The sequence below is a fragment of the Columba livia genome, chromosome 7, assembly GCF_036013475.1.
Source record: "Columba livia isolate bColLiv1 breed racing homer chromosome 7, bColLiv1.pat.W.v2, whole genome shotgun sequence".
Classification (NCBI taxonomy): Eukaryota; Metazoa; Chordata; class Aves; order Columbiformes; family Columbidae; genus Columba; species Columba livia.
Window position 1 is genome coordinate 19,458,074 of NC_088608.1, and position 19,605 is coordinate 19,477,678.

The window sequence follows — 19,605 nt, forward strand, 5'->3', positions numbered from 1 at the left end:
ATTCTGTATAACAGATAACGTACTGCTTTTTCACACGAGTTCTCACGCAGCACTACAAAAACCAGAATAACTACTAACCACTTTTGGCCACAAAACGCAGTGAACCACATATGGAGACATCTTTTAAGCCTTTTTTCCACAAAAAATATTTGAACCAAAAATAAGAGCAAAGGGACACTGTCACCCAATGACATATTTACATTACTCATTAATGATAAGGACAAAATATAGAGAAACAGTACAATATTGCCAAAGTAAAATAAGTACTTCTTACGTTACTACAGCACCTAGGAGTCCCTGTCATCCATCAGAAGCCACTGTACTAAGTAAGCAGTACCTGAACGCAGAAAAAAAATAAGACAGCCCCTGTGTCTAGAAACAAGACATGAGACATGCAGACAACATATCACCATGGAATCTCAGCCGGTCAGTCTTGGCAAGACAGCAGTATCACCACTGTCAGTTTTTCTGCTGCCATCAAGACAACAGACACCACTGAAGCCAAACAGGAGGTAACTGGAGCAGGCTGTGTGGAACTTTTTCAGTATAGGGATTTCTACTTGCTACAGCTGAGTCTGCCAAGCGTGCTGCTTCTGGCAGATGTCAGCTTCCCACCAAAAGCCAATTTGCAGGATCAGACCTATAGCAGGTTCTACGGAACAACAACTGTAATTTATTCCTTCGGTGTCTAAAAGTCATTTTCACTTAGTTTTTAACTTCGTTTTTGTCTTCAGCTCACTACTTCAGTACTTGTATGAATTCAGCACACCCAGGAATTTTGGGGGAATTTCCAGTGCTTTTGTCCTTTAGGAAAACACATGTGAAAATTCAGACCTTCCTGAAGTTTTGCTGAGTGCCTGTTGCATGTGATTTTGGAATTCTATAAATCAACTACAGCTTTCCCATGCAGTATTGTCTTATGAAATACCTAGGATAAAAGTTTAGCTAAAAATAAGCAGAAAGAGGAATAATCAAATAATCTAATTTCTCTTCATGAAGAATTTTCAGTCAACTGTTGAATTCATAGGATATATGTACCTGAATCTCATCTTCTCCAAAAGCTTCCTAGGACTGAAGGTCAGAAACTAGAAAGCTTCTACTGATTTCCTTCACTGGCCTGAATTAAAATCATTTACTTTGTAAAATTTATGCCAATTCTAAAAAAAAATCCAAAACCCAAATATTTCAACAGAGTTTCCAGGCTGAAACTCGAGAACTGCTTTTAAAAATCAGATCTCCATGTAACAAAACTGCTATAAAAAACATAAACCTTCTGTGCATTATGTTTGTTTTTTGAGTTCTCCTTCCTGCTATGGGAATCTGTTCCATCTCATGTCTTGCATGAGATCGTTTAGTCTGCCACTTTTTTGTCCTTCTCCCTAACTTCTATTCAGTGTTCACACCAGACAGTCCAAATAAATCCTCACATTACATTTAAGTTTTGTTTGCTACCGAGTCACAAATACTAAATAGTGTCTCTACTAAACAGATAGATATCCTTCCCATATCTGACCCAGATAACATGTGTAATATGAGACATAAAGATTTAGTGTGTAAAAAAATATATAGAATTACATCCATTTACCAAACCTAAGCGATTCTTCACTCCCTCCAGACAGAAACGTGAGGAGGAAAAAAAATCTCCATGGAGTCCACTGTAGTACATGGGGTATGCTCATCTGACAAACTTTCAGAGAGGAAATACTCTGTGAATGTGTGGAATTTTGTAATCGATAAGACGGGCACTGCTCTAGAAAGTTAGAAACTGTCTGCTTAGCTCCTGTAAGAATGGTAATTGTACATCTGGTGTCCTGAAATGCCTTCTCAGCTAGAGAGAGGAACTTGGAAGCCATAGTGAGTCACACTACCAGCTTTTGATGTGAAAACCTTGCCAGTGAATGCTTGTGGAATGTTGTTGTTCTCCCTCCGCCTGGACTCGCTGAAGCCCTGTCACCACACAGCACCTGTAGCTCTGGCACTCCTTCCACTCCTGCGTGCAGCACAGCTCTGCCTGCAGGACTGCGGTACTGGTGAGATCCCGCACACGCTGAGGCCAGCCAGAGCACCCCAGTGGGCTTTAGAAAGCTGCAACAAACCCCAGTCTGCTGGATCTAAACTGGTGACAAATATTCTCCAGTTACCTGGACAGCAGATAAATTATCACCCTCAACATGGACTCTGTGTAGGGAAATGAAAGCAAAACAACACTCCCAGTTCTTTCTAATAGCTTTACAACTTAAAAAAACAAACAAACGAAACAAGCAAAAAACCCCAACACTCCCAAAACCCCAACCATACTTAAAACATTCATTATGAAAGCACTGCTTTAAGAAGTGTATTATTCTTATGAGTATTATCATCATCTAGTAACTCTTGCTTTAAAATCTATTTAGCTAGAAGTCTTGAACAAAATAGCTTTTTCATGCAGGATGAACTGAAGACAAAAGCCACCACCATCCCATTAAGCAGCACAGAAACAGAGCAGCATTATACATCTAGTTGTCAAGGAATGGTTTGCAAAAATGAAGATCACAATAATGCAAAAACTGACTCAAAGCACACAGTTTCATTTGATAACATTTTCAAAATCCCAGTACTGATATAGAGAATGCTCATATTACTCATTCTCAGCTTCAAATTACTCATATTCTAAAGGCACATATTTATGCGTATTTTTATATATACATATTTACATATATATATATATATATATATATGGATCCTTATTATCAAACTAATTTTGGAGAACGCAACAAGTTACCGAAATTTTACAAACCATGATGAAATCAATAGATACATATTGAAAAGAATCTGAGGACTAAAATGATAACCAAGTTTAGAATGTTTTCTTACAGGATTTGCTTAGGCTGCACAGGCCTAGCATATAGTAATGTTTCAATCCAGTTTCAGAAAAAATTAAACAGGGTTATAAATGCAAGATGTGTTCGTTATGCACATAATTTTCTTCTCTGTCAATCTTGAATATTTACAAAGACCATTTACTTGAACCTTTTAACATCCCCCTGTGTGGATTTATTCATGCAAAGTCTTTTAATTAGAAGACCACAAATTGTAACAGTTACAGTTGAATTGTATCAGTTACAGTTCAGACAGAATAACAAATTGCCCTTGACTCAAGAGCCAGTACCAGGGATGCCTTCAGCACTAAAGGAAAGTTATTGTGAAATCAAAGAGACAATTAACAGGGGTCTTTCAATTTAACAGCAGAAGTTTAATACACAGCAACCTAGACATACTTTTTTCCAGGACTTCAAAAAAGCCCTCATACTATAGTGTGCTAATAAATGTACATTATAAGATTATAAAATTAATAAAAATTAAATGACAGCAATGAAACATGGGAGATGTTTGCATCCCTAAGCATTTCATTCATAGCTATTAAACAGCATTTCAGACGGTGTTTAAAAAAAAAAAAAAAAAGCAGCTTTTTTTGATAGGTTTGCAAGCTATTCAAGTAACGCCTACTGAAAGGCACCTCTAAGAATTTTTTTTCAACAGCTAAAAATTAAGTCTTATATGGAAAAGGTTTGCAGTATAAAACCAAGTATGTAAATACAGTTAAACAGTTTAAAATTTTTAGTGCATATCAAAACATAAAAGGTCTTTGTTCCACTCCTTCAAACTGGCGCGTATGGCTTGCTGCGAGATGCACCTGATGCAGTCTGGAGACTGGCATGCTACCTATGGTGGAAATGTACTGTTGGGAAAAGAATCATTGCTAGGGAAGCAGTAGAACATTTCTTTTCCATGGCTACATTCCTGGGGATGCAAGACAGTCAAAACAAACCCAACTGTCATCACTAGCACACCGACAGCAAGAATCAGGCAGGATATGAGGCTGTCTGAATGGGTCCATCGCTCTTTGGACAGCCTTAGATAACACGCTGTTGGGATGATAAAAACAAGTGGGGTAGCACTCAGAACTCCCTGTGTGTGGGAAACAACAACAGAAAAAACCTGCATAAGAATATTTAGATGTGAAGAACAAAATCCTACATTTTAAAATGGTTGTGGTTAGATTGATACAAAGGTAAAGCCAGAGAATAGAGCCCTTTTCTGGTCTTGCTCCATGAAAAATTTTCTTTTCAAAATCACAAATAACTTGCAAAAATATCTGTAAAACTATTTGAAATAATTCAGACTTAAATGCTTTTGCTTTGCTGATACAGAATAATATTTTATGTTTCAAGTACTATCATATCTGATTACCAGACATTTCTTGGCTTCAGTTCAAATGTAATAGCATAATAGTTCTGCAATACTGTAACTGACTTAAAATATTTAAGACCATTCCCCGTAGGAGTCTAGATATAACACTGCCTTAAAAAAAAAGGGGGGGGGGGGCAGGGAAACATCATGTAGCAGTTCAAAGAATTCTGATCAGTTTCTACATTTATGATCTGATTTGACTTCCCTATGAAATCAAAGCTCCTTCTGAGACAGTAGAACGCCTCTTATTAAAAATCCAGCTTCTCTTTAGATGCTCTCTTAGACAGATAAAAAGCACCTGCTTAAATGCTTTTACAGTAAAGCCACTGCATATTAACATGAGTTACGTGCCAAAAGAGAGCATATCTATGCAGAAATTTTGAACACTTACTTTGTCACATACTTAAACACTATGTTTCAATGTAATTATGGTGAGGTAGTAATCCAGCCTACCAAGTATCTTCACACCATTATTTGTACAAACTTTTGAATCTTTTTATGGTAGAACCTGTTAACAGTGATCAGTACAGACATCAAAAATAGGGACAAACACAAAGTATCTTCATAAAAACTGAGACACTCCAGTATGTGAACCAACATAAACCAGGATCCCAGTAAAAGAATAGCACAGCAAAATCCATGGACCCTTGGCTCCCATATGACCAAATGGCTTCCATGGCTACCACAGGGCTAACACAATGGCTTGTGTTTCGTTTTAAAACCAGAAAGCAGGGAAAAAAGTAAGCATAGTCAGAGAAACAGCAGGAAATGCCATCTGTGATGGAAAACCAAAAGACAGCTCTTCTGCTGGATGGAAAGCCTGCTGAGAAGACAGATCACCTTTCTTTCATATGTAAAGACTAATTTTTCTCTACTGGTGGATACCAAGACTGAGCAATCTTTCTAACATCCAACAGATATGTACAGCTGTACTGTCAGATTCTCTCTGAAAAAGGAAAACAAAACATACCCACAAGATATAAGCTACCCACTCAAATCCCTGGCTATCAACTTCTATTTGTAACTGAATTAAGCTATCAGCCTGACTATTGAATAATTGCTTAGACCTCTCTGGGTAAAGATATTGCACTGATGGAACATTTGCTTTGGAGTGATTATTTTAAAATTATTTTAATTCCAAATAGGAATCACACATTTTTATTCCTGCTAGAAAGACTGACGGCATTTCTCTGGTGTACATTTATTCTTAATATATTATACCATATAATAAATGTAAAACATACACATATATAGACATATATGGGCACACATAGTTAATTAGGTTCATTATACCAGTATTCAGATATTTGGCTGGAATAGGCATGTTTGCATGTATGCACACATTTAAATATTTTTATTGGTGTGTACATACACGGACAGGTGAATTTTCTGCACCTTTAATGTAAAAACAGAGGGAAAAAGGATGGAAAAGAAACTACCAACAGATGCCATGAATAAGAAATTTTAATGGAAACATGCACCCTAATCAAACTAGTAGGAATATTGTTTATTTTTAAGCTGGTTATAATTTGGAAAGGATCAACTGTGAAGAAACCATACAGGTAACTATTTTAAATAGAGGGTAATTGGATAGCTTATCTGAATAGTCAGACTTGTTCTACAATATTACTGTAAGGATGACCTGCTAAATCACTGCTACGAAATCACTCATTACCGCTCAGTTAGCAGACAAACTGCACTGTAGAGCAGAACAGTGTACACGTATCATAATGTACATACAAGTTTGTTCTATCAGTTTTAGGCAAGCGTGCGATATATAGCTTGAAATTATCAACGAGTGCATGGACAGAGATGTGTGGAGGCAGTTCTAAAGTATTTCTATAGAGAAGCAAAGGCTCCCCTTAAAAAGTTTTCTGCACCTTCTAACTTCTGTATCCCAGAGTATGATATTTCCACATCTGCTTTACTTATTAAAAATAGCTGACCTGCACAGAAGGCAAACTGTTAAGATAAAAAAATGTTTATCATAATATAGACTGCACTTCTTTTTAACATTTGCTTTAATTAAATGTACATTCTGTGCCAAACCAGACTGATTTCCTCTGTTAAGTCTGCTTTGCTAACTAGTAGTCTCGGACTCCAGCAGACTACACGGCAGTGCCAGCCAATCAGGTTATTTAATTGTATGAAAACTTGTGCATGTGCCTGGTAAGCTCCATCTCTGCTACGAGGTGATACCAGACACGGGAATGTTTACTGGTAAACAAAGCAGTTTCCTCCTAAAAATCATACACTCAGGTTATGAATTTTCTCAGTTTTGCTCCTTTTTAAGCCCAAACCAGGGAAAATTCCAGTTACTATCTCTGTGGTCTCACTACTACTAGGTTGTGGGGTTTTTTTCTTTTTTTCTTTTTCTTTTTTTTTTTTTTTCCCTCCTGCCTCTCCCACTTTGTTTTTTTGCTCATTTGGCACAAGGCAGACCTTAGGATCTGCCCCAGTCTTTAGTAACTTGCCAACTTCATCAGAAGTAGGGATTAGAGAAGTAAATGCTAGATTCAGTCCTGCAGTACAGTTATTATGAATATTTTAGTGATATCCACTGCAGATTAAATACAGTGGGTAAGTCATCACCACTTGCTGTATCTCCAGAACTGTTCTAAAAGCTCTCCCCAACTACATGAACTTCCTGAACTTGCTTTCTCCTTTAACTATTTGATTTTTGAAGCAGTGAGTAATTCCTTTTTTTTTCTACTAACATTTCCACTGACTACTGTGTTGAATTACATAAGATTTTCAGAAGACCTGTAAATTTTTCAGAGTTCTGTTTTATAAAATAGTGACTTATTTAATAGAAGAGTATACAGGTTCACTTACATTCAGCTCTAAAACTATTCCAAGGCAATCATACACTAGTGATACACCCGTCGCCACAGCAATGATAACCACTGTCAGAACAATATGGAAAACTGTTGAGAGGTTCCCATGAAAAAACACATTGGCAATCACCTGAAACAGAACCACAATTTTAAACCTTGATTTTGCTCTTTATGTTAACAAATAGGTTTTCCCGAATCTTCTAACTTCAGTAAACTAAAGGAATAGGTGAGAACACACTGACTGAACATTACTGATCTTGCTTCAAGAAAACATCTTTATCCACTTCCAAAAATAACTCACAACAAGCATTACCAGAATTGCAAAACACTTGCAAGACTGAATTATACCTGTAGGATTTAGAGTATACTCACTTTCTTCTCAGTTTCCCACTACAGAATTAAAACTACTTACAATTATTTATGGAACAGGTGGCTTTCCTAGATGGAGATAGTTTCACAAAGCAACACTAGTAAGCATGATAAATACGCTATTTGTGGCTGTTCTCAACATAATAAAAACAGTAGCTTTTATGCCAAACTTAAAATTTTAAGTAGTCCTGATATTATTAATTATTAATATAATATTGGATAATACTATAATAAATGTAATACAACATTATATTGCCAGAATCTAAACTGTACAACTAGCACCCCATATTCATTGCATGCAGCAGGACAGGACATGCTGATATTTATTACAGATCAACCATTGACTTCAGCTACAATATGCATTAATAATGGGAGAATATTATTAATATTTCTAAAATGGAGAATGCAATAAATTCTTACCTCTCTTGTCACAAAACATTCAAGGGGGAAGGTCAGAATTACAGTAACTCCATAACAAAACCTTCCAAATGTAGCAAGGTTGTCACCTCTACAGTAGTTTTCAAATATATCTCCTGAGGCACAGCAAAACAGTGTTAGTTTGAACTTCATGTCATTTGCCTATTTGCAAATTGAAACATAAGTTACTGGAGTTACTGTACTAACTGAGTCTTTCTGATCCCTTCTCCTGACACATATCAAGACACTGTAGTTACCAACACAAATTACATCCGGGGGAACTTTCACCTTATCCTACTAGTAGCCATGTTTTTATTTCAAGTAGCATTATCTTTCCAAAAGACTTTAACACATACACGTTAGAGTTTGTCATCTGTTATCTTCCCCTTAACACAGATTTTGTATGACATGCTGGTGTTTGTTTAAATAAATATGTGACAGATTCAGAAAGAAAGCTTGTATATATAAAAGAAAGGTTTCCTTGAAAAATGCAATTCCTAGAACGACAACAATTACACAAGGAAGACTAAGGAGATACCTCTGGAGAACTGCATTACCCTGATGGTATCTAATTGTAGCTGGCAAAAGCCCATTATAAATGTATGGATTATTACCTAGCAAATCTTACATCTAAGAACAAAAGCATTGCTCTGGAATTCAAATCATCATCATCTTGCTTAGTGTTTACCACAAAGAATCTCAGATCTCAGAGCCACAAGAGACATTGCAAGATAGTGATGAGATGATATATCAGGTCTTTTATAGTCGATTGCTGTCTTGTGATTTACAACTTCTATGATCACAAGGATACTGAAGAAGCAAAAAGATGTACTTCAGAGAAAACAGCCAGAAGATTTTGAGAAGGGAGACAGAAGGTAAAACGGAACCTGCTTACAGTAGAGTCATACGCTGAGGAATAGCTGCAGTCAAAGCTTTCTATACCTGAAATATCTCAGCCCGTCTGCACTTAATTGAGCTACAGTTGCATCTAGGACAGTAAGTTATTCTGCATAAACAGCACTGGAGGCAGGAAAAAAGGACACGGTACAATTCCTCTGTTCTCAAGCACATGCTGGTGCTCATCAGGAAAGGGAAAAGCTTGGAAGCCTCCTACAATTTGGAACAGCACTATTAAATAACAGAAAATCTGTTTCCTTATGAAATATATATTCTTCCTGAAGAAGCTAATGTACTGAACAAATGTACTCCCTGTTGTTCTGACAGCACCTTTTCCAACAAAATGATGTTCAATAATACAATGTTACATTGATTATATATATTTATACATATATTTATATTAATATTAATACACACACAGAGGTGACGTTAGGATTAGTTACAGTAGAACAGCTGTTGTAAATACAGGCACTATCTCTAAGTCAGAGCTAGGATGTTGTATTAGCACAGCCAGGAAAAGATACAGGACAATGTACAGAAATACATATATTCCAGCCACCCTGTAGAAAAATTAAGGTCATTTTTGTTCTTACTGCTCTCTGCTTCTGGATCACGTGGCTAAATTACAGATGTTTACTCCTCAGAGGTATTATGATTATGGAAGTATTCAATGGAGACTTTCACCAGTGAGGCTTACACTTCAGAATGTGGCACCTACTGCCATCCTGTTTTGCTTGTTGGGTAACTAAAAGCAATGTCCTAACTACTTCTGTCCAAACATAGTATGATTTGGCATTTTTATAGTCGCTAAGATATTAACAGCTAAAGTCAGACAGAAAGATAGAAATGTAAGGATTACAGCAAGCTCCAAAATTCGGGGATTGAGTAGTTTACCTTCTGTGTATCCTGTGAAAGTCATATATCCACACGCAGCAAACATGACACTGATAACAACAGCGAGTGTGACAGACACATGTGTGACTCGAGACCAGTTCTTTAATGTGGGTTCTTGCAGAGACCCATATATTAAAAAGCTGTTATGGTTGCAGATGAATGCTGAAACACACACGATAGTTAATGTAAATGTAGGAATTCATGCATACAAAATTCATTTACGGAGTATATATTCCAAAGTAGGAGAGACACAGCACAGTCATTATTAAATATAAACTTAATCTTTAAATTAGTGGCGAAGATAAATGGCTTGAACTTTTACCTACTTATTTGATTTTGGTGAAAGTTTTTATTAATCCTGAGGGATTCTGATTACTTTACCCTAAAATGACATGCCATTTCCCACTCTCGCCACCTCACTTTCCTCTTCTTGCTCTTCTTTTGCTTAAGAACCCTACAGCAGTTTGGAATTATTTTTTTTTTAAGTCCACAGAGTCATTTGCTACTTTCAGACTTCCTCTGACATCCATTGTATGCAGTAGCAACCATTGTGAGGCCTTAGATTATCACAGTGTTAACAAGAAGTAACGTACCAGCTCCTCCAGGCAGGAACAGATTTTAGGATGAGGATAATGGAGGCAAGTTGAGATGCACCTGAGTGGTTCATTGTGAAAAATGGGAAGCCACAGGCACTCTCTAGTGAATGTTCGCATTGCAGTCTAAGTTTCTTCCTGTTAGAGGTTATCTGAGAGAATGCAGAATGATCACAGCCTCCTCAGTTTATCAATCAGACTAACCATGTTGGTGCAGATGTTTTAAGATGATCCAGGCAGTTGAGCTGGATCTGCACACCACAGCACTGTTCCTGCTACAGCAGCAACAGCCTGTAGGGCCACATGGGCAATGGATGGGGATAACACCTTAAATGATAACAACTAAATTCACCTATGGATGACTCGAAGTCAACTTCATTTTTTTTTCTAAACCATCTTAACATGCATTAAAAAAATTACAATTAAAAAATTCAGTTTCTAAGTCCAAAATACTAAATAATTTCTTAACAGTTGATCTGAATATAGAAAATAGAAAAAAAATTACTTACCAAATGACATCACCCCAATGGCTTGTACTGCATTTGGTTTTGCAAATGCCCACGCATTTTCTGATTTAGGTCTAAAACAGACATTTGTTTTAATAGATTATTCTCTTTTCAACTATCAGTTATTAAAAATAATTTAAAATACTATGCTGTAATGCAGAATTGCTAGTCAGGTCTCCAGAACTCTCTGAAGCAGGCCACAGTGTTGATCAACATTAAGTTGAAACTAGGGACATACGCTTCTCACCTCTGTTGCTTTGATTAAAATATTTCTGTAACCAGTTTTTACAGCCAAAAATGTCAGCCTGTTTCAGTGACCAGTTTTGTAAATGAACTATTCAAGTCATCATATACCAAGTAGCAGCAACAGTGAAGGTAAAACTGTTACTGACTCTGAGTAAGGTTATCTCAACCCAAAATCTCTATTTAAAGGCAATTTCTTCCTTTAAATTTGCACATCTAATCCATGCAGTCTAGAGATACATTTTCCTAGGCTACAAATCAAGTAAGACACTTCACCTTTCTTTAAACCTGTTCCAACTATTCCTCATAATAAAGGGATTCTGATAGTTCCCAAAGGAGCAATAAAGTATAAGAAAGTATATGGAGACTTTTACAATCAGTCAAGAATGTAATATCCCCCACATCTGTCCCTCTAAGATATGCCCACAGTTTTGGACCTGTGGTTATTTTAAGTCTTAGAAGAAGACCACAGAAAACCATCAGCAATCTTTGTTAAAATCCATTTGATGTATGAACTTCCTTTCTGAATAAAGAATTAAAATGAAGGAAAAGGGAAGGGCATGAAACATTCTTTTCCAGAAATAACAAGTGACATTCACAAGCCAGTTGAACATTATATGCGTAGAAAAAGCAACAGTACAGAGAACTTGCTCTTAAGAAGTCATCTGCTGCTAATTTCGCTCTGTTTTTATTTACAGGGAAAGCTGCTGCCACCTGAGAGCTCAGCTGCTATTTTCCTACTGCCCGAGAAAGCAGCACAACACTTGTGCCAGTTCTGCGAAGGTAACAATGGCAGCTTTGTCTCTGTCTGCTGATAACTAGCTGGTTTTGACAGCCATAGTAGTGGATGCTATGCTACGTTTCATTGCTTTCAAAGGTTTAAATTCCACCCCCACTCACTAGAAAGGAAAAAAAAAGACCAAAAATATATTGCTGTTTCCCCTTTCAAAATTCCTATCTTACTGTTGCTTGACAGCTCAAACAGTCAATCCTTCCTTTTCTATATTTAAAAAAAAAAAAAAGATTTATAGTATCTAATGCACATTCAGTTCAGACTTAAAGCACCTTTTCAGTTCTTAAGCTGTGGTTGCTAAGCTTTCCTTTGAAGTGACCAGAACCCGAGCATCAAAATGAAGTTCAGTTCTTTGTCCTCAGATGCAGTATATTGTCTTGACTACTGTAACATACTGCTTCTAGTCTTAAGAAAAAAAAAAATCAATGATATTCCAAAATAAAAATAGAATATGGAAAGCTACCATTGCAACTCTTCCATTCTGTAACCACCAGAGGTCAGCTTTGATATCAAATACACAGAATGAAAATTTGTTTTATACTATTCTTTGGCAACAGAATTTGTGAAAGCCTCCATACCCCCTTTTCTATTAATAATTAACCTTTAGATTATCCAATACCCTATAAACCAAAATATTTTTAAATGCACAGATATAAAGAATGGTTTTGTCTGAAACATTTATGTGAAAATGGTACATCCTGCACCATAGTATAGCTATACTATAAGCTCCTATAAACAGGGATTTTAAAAATTAAATGTAGAAAGCACCTTAATTTCAGTTGAAACTTTTTGAATAAAGTGGCCAAATAATCAACTAAAAGAAAATATCACAGGAGACAGTTTCCCCCCTGCACAGTGTTTGCTTATGCAGAAGTAACATACCAAAATATAGCTTTGCTTTATGGATCAATAACAAATCGGATTGGAGTACTATCTGGGGGGAAAAAATCCAAAAGAATAAAATCCTGCTTATTTAGCATCTTAAGAAAATAAATTCCTTCCATCTAAATTCCTTCTAGTTGCATAAGGCAGGAGGAATTTCAAATCCACAATTAGAACATTTGCAGCAGACTGCAACGGCATACAATGCACATTGGTACATACAACACACACAACAGCATATGACTGCTTCTTACAGTAAGTCATATACTGCTGCGTGTATTTTGAAAAACATTTTTGTACCTTCAGAATAGATGGCTCTCACACAGATGTGATATGTAAAATAAGAAGTGAAAGCAACGCAGACAGAAATTTCATTTCTGAGCATTTAGAACTGAATCAACAACTCTAGAATTCCAAACATACCAACAACAAATCATCCCCAAGTCCCATTTGTAAGACATACAGACTTACGCAAAGCTCCTGGAAAAGTGCGCAGGTGACACAAAAATGTCTACATAAAATGAGACTTTAGACTAGGAAGGATAAAATTGTGTCAGGAAACAGTTGCCGCTCATTATGGAAGAGCCATACAGTGAATAATAACTTATGTGAATAAGTTACTTATGTGAATATGTTACTTACATGAATAACATACAGTGAATATAACTTAATAAATGACTGACAAGACAAAGGGCACCTAATGGAAATACCAAGTGTCAAGGTAAACATGGATACATTCATATGAACGCGTGCCTCTGTGTAGCCAGATGCATACACTGGCTGAAAAAGTCTATCACAAGAACACCAGGTAACATGATACCTGTTTTGCTTTTCCAATCCTGCTGCTACTGTGCAAGATAAAGAGTTGTGGTTTGTGGGTTTGTTTTTTTTTTTGAGAAGGACCAGTCTGACCTACATTCTTGTTAGGAATTGTTAAGGGAAAAATTTAACTACTGCTCATACAAGAACAGCAGTAGCTGGCAAATAAGAATGAATGCCAAAAAAAGCTAGCTTGTTGCTCCTCACTCAGTGTATAAAAACACATGCTCTGCCTGCATGAACACAAAGATTTTTTCATGTTGGAGAAGTAGTTAGATGGAACAAAATGAAAGTTAACAGAATAAATAAATTTGTGATACTAAATGCATTTGTAGAGAGCTGTATTATCGTATTAGAAGTTGTAACACAAAGTAAAAGGTGAAAGCTAATAAAGTGTGATTCTTGGAATAAAAATAATAAAAGCTCAAACAAAATTACATTCCAGGTGAGATCCCAGACAGTAAAAAGTCTCAGCTGAAAGTAAGACAACAGCAAGATAGATTGACAACGAGAACTGTCCATAGGAAGGCAGTGAAGGCCAGTGACAAAGAAAGCCTAGAGGTTAAGAAAATAAGACCCTACCCAGTCTTAAGTATATTTAAGGGAAAGTATAGCATAATAAACACACTAGTGAGTTCAAAAACTGTTTTGAAAGTATTCATGTTTATCTACATAGGAACAGGGGAAAATGAAAAGAAGAAATGAACCAGGCAAAAGTTAAGATATCCTAACGGGGTAAAAGGCATTTCACACCCAGATCCTGAGTAAGAGTCAGATAAATTTATTTGGCAGTCTAAGATCGCGTATCTTCTACTTCTTGTAATATGTTTACAGTGTAGTATTCCCCATCTTAAGATCCACACTATGCAAAAATACTTTCTGTCATTTATGAAGAAATGCTGCCAAATATAACACAACAGCAGAGTGCACCAGAAGCAAAATATCTTTAAGGAGGAGAAGAGAAACATACGTCCCTGATCTCAACCCAGCTTGCACGTAGGAAACACTGATTAAAAAAAAAAAATAAAAGAGTTAACTTCTAGAGAGGAAGCAAAGTCATATGTTTGACAGGGGAGCTACATGTTGGAATGACCAAAGACTTCCATTGTTTTGGATTGAAGATCAGTGACAAAACACCAAGTTTAGGTGCAAATCAGCAGTTAATCAAAATAATCCAAAACACATGGAAAATTAATTCAGGTTTAATTAAATGATTCAGACACTTAGAAACCTACTTGTTTTAAGTTAAAATAGCTTTCTAGGTTTTGTTTAAACTTTAAGCATTTTAAAATACTGAAAAAAGTTTATAGATGCTGAATATAACTTCAATCGATACAATGGAAAGAAAATGAGTAATGTTACATCAGCCTTGAATTTTATATTAACCAAAGTCATCTTGGTTGTTAAAGAACACAGATGAGACAAAGCTATATGTCATCCCCACTTAGTTACAGCTGCTTGAACTCCTCTTTCTTCTTTAATGGAATACATAGCAGTTCCGAAAATATATGGTAGCTGAGGTTTTATTTTTTAATTTCATCACACATTAAAGTTTATCTTTTCTTACTATTGGATTATTTATATGAAGGAAAGAATCAACTTTCTACTTTGAAGTTATTTTTCCTGAATGCTTGGTGTTTCATCCCTGTGACCAGCTGCCAGTTGAGTAATTCTCACGTCCTATTTATGTGTAGCAGATGCTCTTGAAGTTTTTCCTAGAGCTTTATGTATTGTGCAGACACTGACATCATGACATTCTTTCCAAAAGAACACCAAATTAAAATTATACATCCTTACAAGCTACATAAAATATTGCTTTTTACAGCAATGAATGTTAGTTTCAGCTTTGAAGCATGAAGTTATTTTATGCAGTTTTACCATACTGTACATTTACAGTTTGAGATCATTCTAACCCATTGTTTTTGATCACAGTAGCAAAATACCCAGCTATAAGTAGGTGGAAATAAAATAAAGAATGGATCATCAACATGTATTTTTATCCAACATCTTGAACTGTTGAGAATAAACTTTGGGTCCAGAATGTTCATTATGTCCTTCAGGCAACAATAATCATATGGATAATATTGATGAAAAGCAAAACTGGGGAAAAAAATAAGGTACCTCAATTTCATATTTGTCATAAGAGGAAATAACATAAATCAAGTAATCTCTCAGCATAAATACATTCTTTTCTTTTTTTCCTGAAAACTAACAATAAAATAACATTCCTATAATATCCCTGGACAATCCACTGCACTCCCAAAGCAGATTAAAAAACAAACAAACAAAAACAACAACACCAAAAAGTGCAACATTCCAAAGACTTATAATTGCCATTTTTCAGCCTACAGTTTCAATTACATCACAGCATTAAAAACAGCAATAATGTGGTTTCACTGATGGTCTAACACATTGCAGAGGGGTTCTAGGAAAGATAATATTCTCTGTTGTCCAAATAATAGATATAATTTTCAACTACCAACATAAATTGCATTTAAGCAAAAAGGCAGTTTTATCACCCCCAGATAATCTTGTTGTACTTCTCGAAGGGAAGCAATCTTCTCTTTGAAAAATCTAAAGGTAAGTGAAAACTGATTACTACTCAGAGAGTAATTATCAAAGCAGGAAGCTATCTGAACATGATTCTAGTGGAACCTGACCTGAGCCCAGCACTTTTTAATGCATGCAGCAGTAACCTGAATGATGGAACAAAAAGTAAGAAGCATCCTGAACAGAAAGCATGAAATGTGCAGTTATCACAAGCATGCTAGAGAACAGGGCGAAAAAAAGAAATACCATCTGAGAAAGCAGTATTAAATTCCACAGTGACAAATTCTGCAGTTACGCAGGGGGAAAAAAAGCCTTCATGAGAACAGAGCAAGGAGGAAACAAGCAAAAAAAATACCCCAAACTTCATGAGAACAGAGTAAAAGAAAGGAAAAATTGCCAGCTTACTGCTCTGTAGAGAAGGGCTTGATGCTTCTATTAGACTGCAAACCCAAGACATTTCCACAATGTCATGCTGTTTTCTAAAAAGGCAAACATCAAACTAGGTTACATAAACAGGAGCATGGCAATCCCCAAAATATATAGTTGAAAGGGTCCTTAAGGTACTTGGCATGTAAGGTACTTCAATCTTTCTCCTCTGCTCCTCAGAGGGAATGCCACTGGCAGGTGGGGCACCATGATCTTGCTTCAATTTGCAGAGAGCTTAAGGCAGCCATTGAGAATGATGGTAGCACAGGAAATCAGAAGAGGAACACTAAAGGAACTGTCTTTGCTTAGTCTATAGAAAGGATCACCAAAGGAGGACAAATTACAGCTCTTTACAAGTGTTTTTTAAGCATTTGAAAAAGAATGAACAGTTTGCTGTCCATATCCGCTGTGGTTAGGCCAAGAAGCAACCAACGTGAAATGCAGTAAAAGAGACATATGAAACACATTTAGGAAGAACTCATATGAAAAGGCTAGTTGAGAACTGGAATGGGAAATCATGGCATCACCAAGAACAAACTACATAACCACCTGTCATCAACGACAGGCACACCATCAGTTCTGCCATGTAACAATGGTAGGGATTAAATATTCTGTCTTGGCCCCATCAAGCCTTTATCTAGGATTGTACAAATTCTTTTGCTATACGATGGATCTGAGGACTGTATTTAATAATCTTTTTTTTTTTTTTAAATGTCTTTGAAATCTCCAACTTCTACTGTACTGTAATAAGGATTAACAGTAAATGACATATTTATTTGATTCACTTATTATAATACTATGATGGGACCCACACTAAAGTATATTAGTGTTCTTGATTCTCATTGAAAAAAAAAATACATGGCATATCATTATACCATTAATGAAATACTAGCAGAAAGTTGTAATAATTAAGGCATATGTCTAACTGTAAAATACAAATAGTAAAAACAGACTTTGACAGGATGTTTGTGAGGCAAAAAAAAATTAGCAGTTTATCAACCTGCTAGATGCATTTTTGAAAACAAGAAGTATGAAGGCAAAAATGGAAGTCTCTAAAGAATTAAAAAGTAAAACTTCAAGAATCACTCAAATTCCAACTTTACTTATTCTAAGAAGAAAACCCCATGGATTCCATAATTTTCAATACATCACAGCTGTTACCATACTACACAATACATAGCTTCTTCCTTTTTTAACAGGAGATTTTGAGATTACCCTCTCAAATACCCTTTTAACATACAGTATGTAAAACATTCTGCCTCAGAAAGATGGTGAAGGGGAAGTCCCATGCTGTCCCAAGTGCCTCATTTTATGGATGACAGACAATATCACCTGGTACAACTTCAGAAATTGCTATTCTAGTCATCTTCCTAGCATTAAACATGAATGCCCTGCAATTAATCCATATATCACAGCAGTAAGACAAACAAAGAATTATGCGTAACGCTGCTGAAACAATCATGGTGGAAGAATCCACTACTTACAGAAACAGCAGAAATACTATATAAAACTATTGCAATAAATAAAAAAGCACATTCAGAAACAGAGGTTGTCATCTTTATTAATTTATCTTCGCATTTAAAAGATAAAGAATAAAACAGACTTTCTAGGTCATAGAGAAAATAGCATAGATTTGTAAAACTTTCTTGCAATAGAGTTATAAAAATATTGCCACAACAAATGCTTGTGTGTACTTAACTGTCTAGAACACTCCAATGTCCAGTGTTAAATACTACTTTCAGAGTAGGAGCACTGGAAAACAGTTCTGCATACTTACATTGTTTTCTCAAATAAAATTTTAATAAAGAATAATAAATAAAGAATAAAGTTTTTACTATTGTGTTCTCTGTTTTCATGATTTTGAACACAAATTTTATTATGAAATATATATTAACAGAAAAAGAAATACTCCTAAGATACTATCTATTTCAAGATTGTAAATACAGGCCTTCTGATTATACTAGACAGAATTAAAGATGCCTCAAATGACAGACAACCTCACATGCCCATTCAGAAGCCACTTGGTAGTAGCCATACACCTGCAATTTTCAATTAATTGGTAGGTTTTTCGAGGCTTTTTCTACATCTGCTTATGTACAATAGAAGAAGAAAAATAAAAGGATAAAGTAGGTTTTAGCAGTTCAGTTTGTATTACTGTTAATACAGATTTGTTTTTTCAATTATTTATCTCTCCGAAAACAGCCATGTTCCAAAACTGTGCAGATACAAGTAATAGTGAAATAGCAAATTCCCCATGATAAAAAATTCACTTTGTGGCAAGCGTAAGAATACTCACACTTGTGGACTCAGTGTTACTGTTCTCACCATCACAATAATCAGTATGACAATGGTTAAAATCAGAGAAATAAGAGATACCTGTAAAGGTAAAAACACAAATTCAGTCAGTAAGCTGCTGAAAGGTTGTCCCTGATATTCCCATTTACACATTTCTAATCAACAGAGCTCAGCATTTCAAGATCAGGCCTGTATCACCCAGTGCTTTACAATGTTTGAGTTCTACCGGCAGTAGATGAAAAATTCCAGCAATTCATATTGAGACCAAAGTTTTGCTTAAACTATTCCAACCTTTCTGATATTTCTTGGGACAGAAGACAGTCTGAACTTCTAAACTATTTAACATGCTCTAGCCAGATGTAATTTAGTTCAAATACATTAAGTTATGACTCACACTTATCTTCTAGTGGCATACAGAAAAGTAGGCTAAAACTCAACTGCTATTGTGATTTACCTTTCCCAGTTTTGCTATGTCGCGATATAAAGATAGAGGCAAGGTAAAGACGATGGTGGTAAGAAGAATTACGAAGTGACGATCAGTAAGCACGTTATCTGGTTCAACTAAATAAAAAAAGAAATAATTTATTTCTCCGGGAAACTAACACGAGGAACAGATTATTAACTTTTGAAAGGCTAGGCATAACAGACTCTGACACTGAGCAGGCTTTTAGCTGCTTTATTCAAGCTAAGTAACACTGAAATAAACACTAGGCCTTAACTAACTTCAAGAAAGCCATACATAGCATGTACACAATCACAAGAATTATAGGAAACTTTGGAAGTCTGGCATTTCTACAAATAGATCAGTATGAATTTAATTCATCATGCCAGGTTTGATGCTGGCAAACTGCAAG

General features: G+C 35.8%; 1 protein-coding gene across 5 annotated transcripts in view; it reads right to left on the reverse strand.

Moving 5' to 3' along the window:
- Positions 1-19,605, reverse strand: part of SLC38A11 (solute carrier family 38 member 11) — a 46,338-nt gene that overhangs the window by 18,541 nt on the left and 8,192 nt on the right. For 3 of the 5 annotated variants that reach the window (XM_065068703.1, XM_065068701.1, XM_065068702.1), the window contains 7 exons: positions 19,206-19,312; positions 18,753-18,832; positions 10,747-10,817; positions 9,645-9,806; positions 7,857-7,969; positions 7,066-7,197; positions 2,215-3,948 (listed from right to left, as the gene is read on the reverse strand). In XM_065068703.1, coding sequence (XP_064924775.1) covers positions 3,703-3,948; positions 7,066-7,197; positions 7,857-7,969; positions 9,645-9,806; positions 10,747-10,817; positions 18,753-18,832; positions 19,206-19,312 — 911 coding nt within the window. In that variant the 3' untranslated portion in view covers positions 2,215-3,702. The other 2 variants (XM_065068704.1, XM_065068705.1) reach the window with 2 other exon arrangements.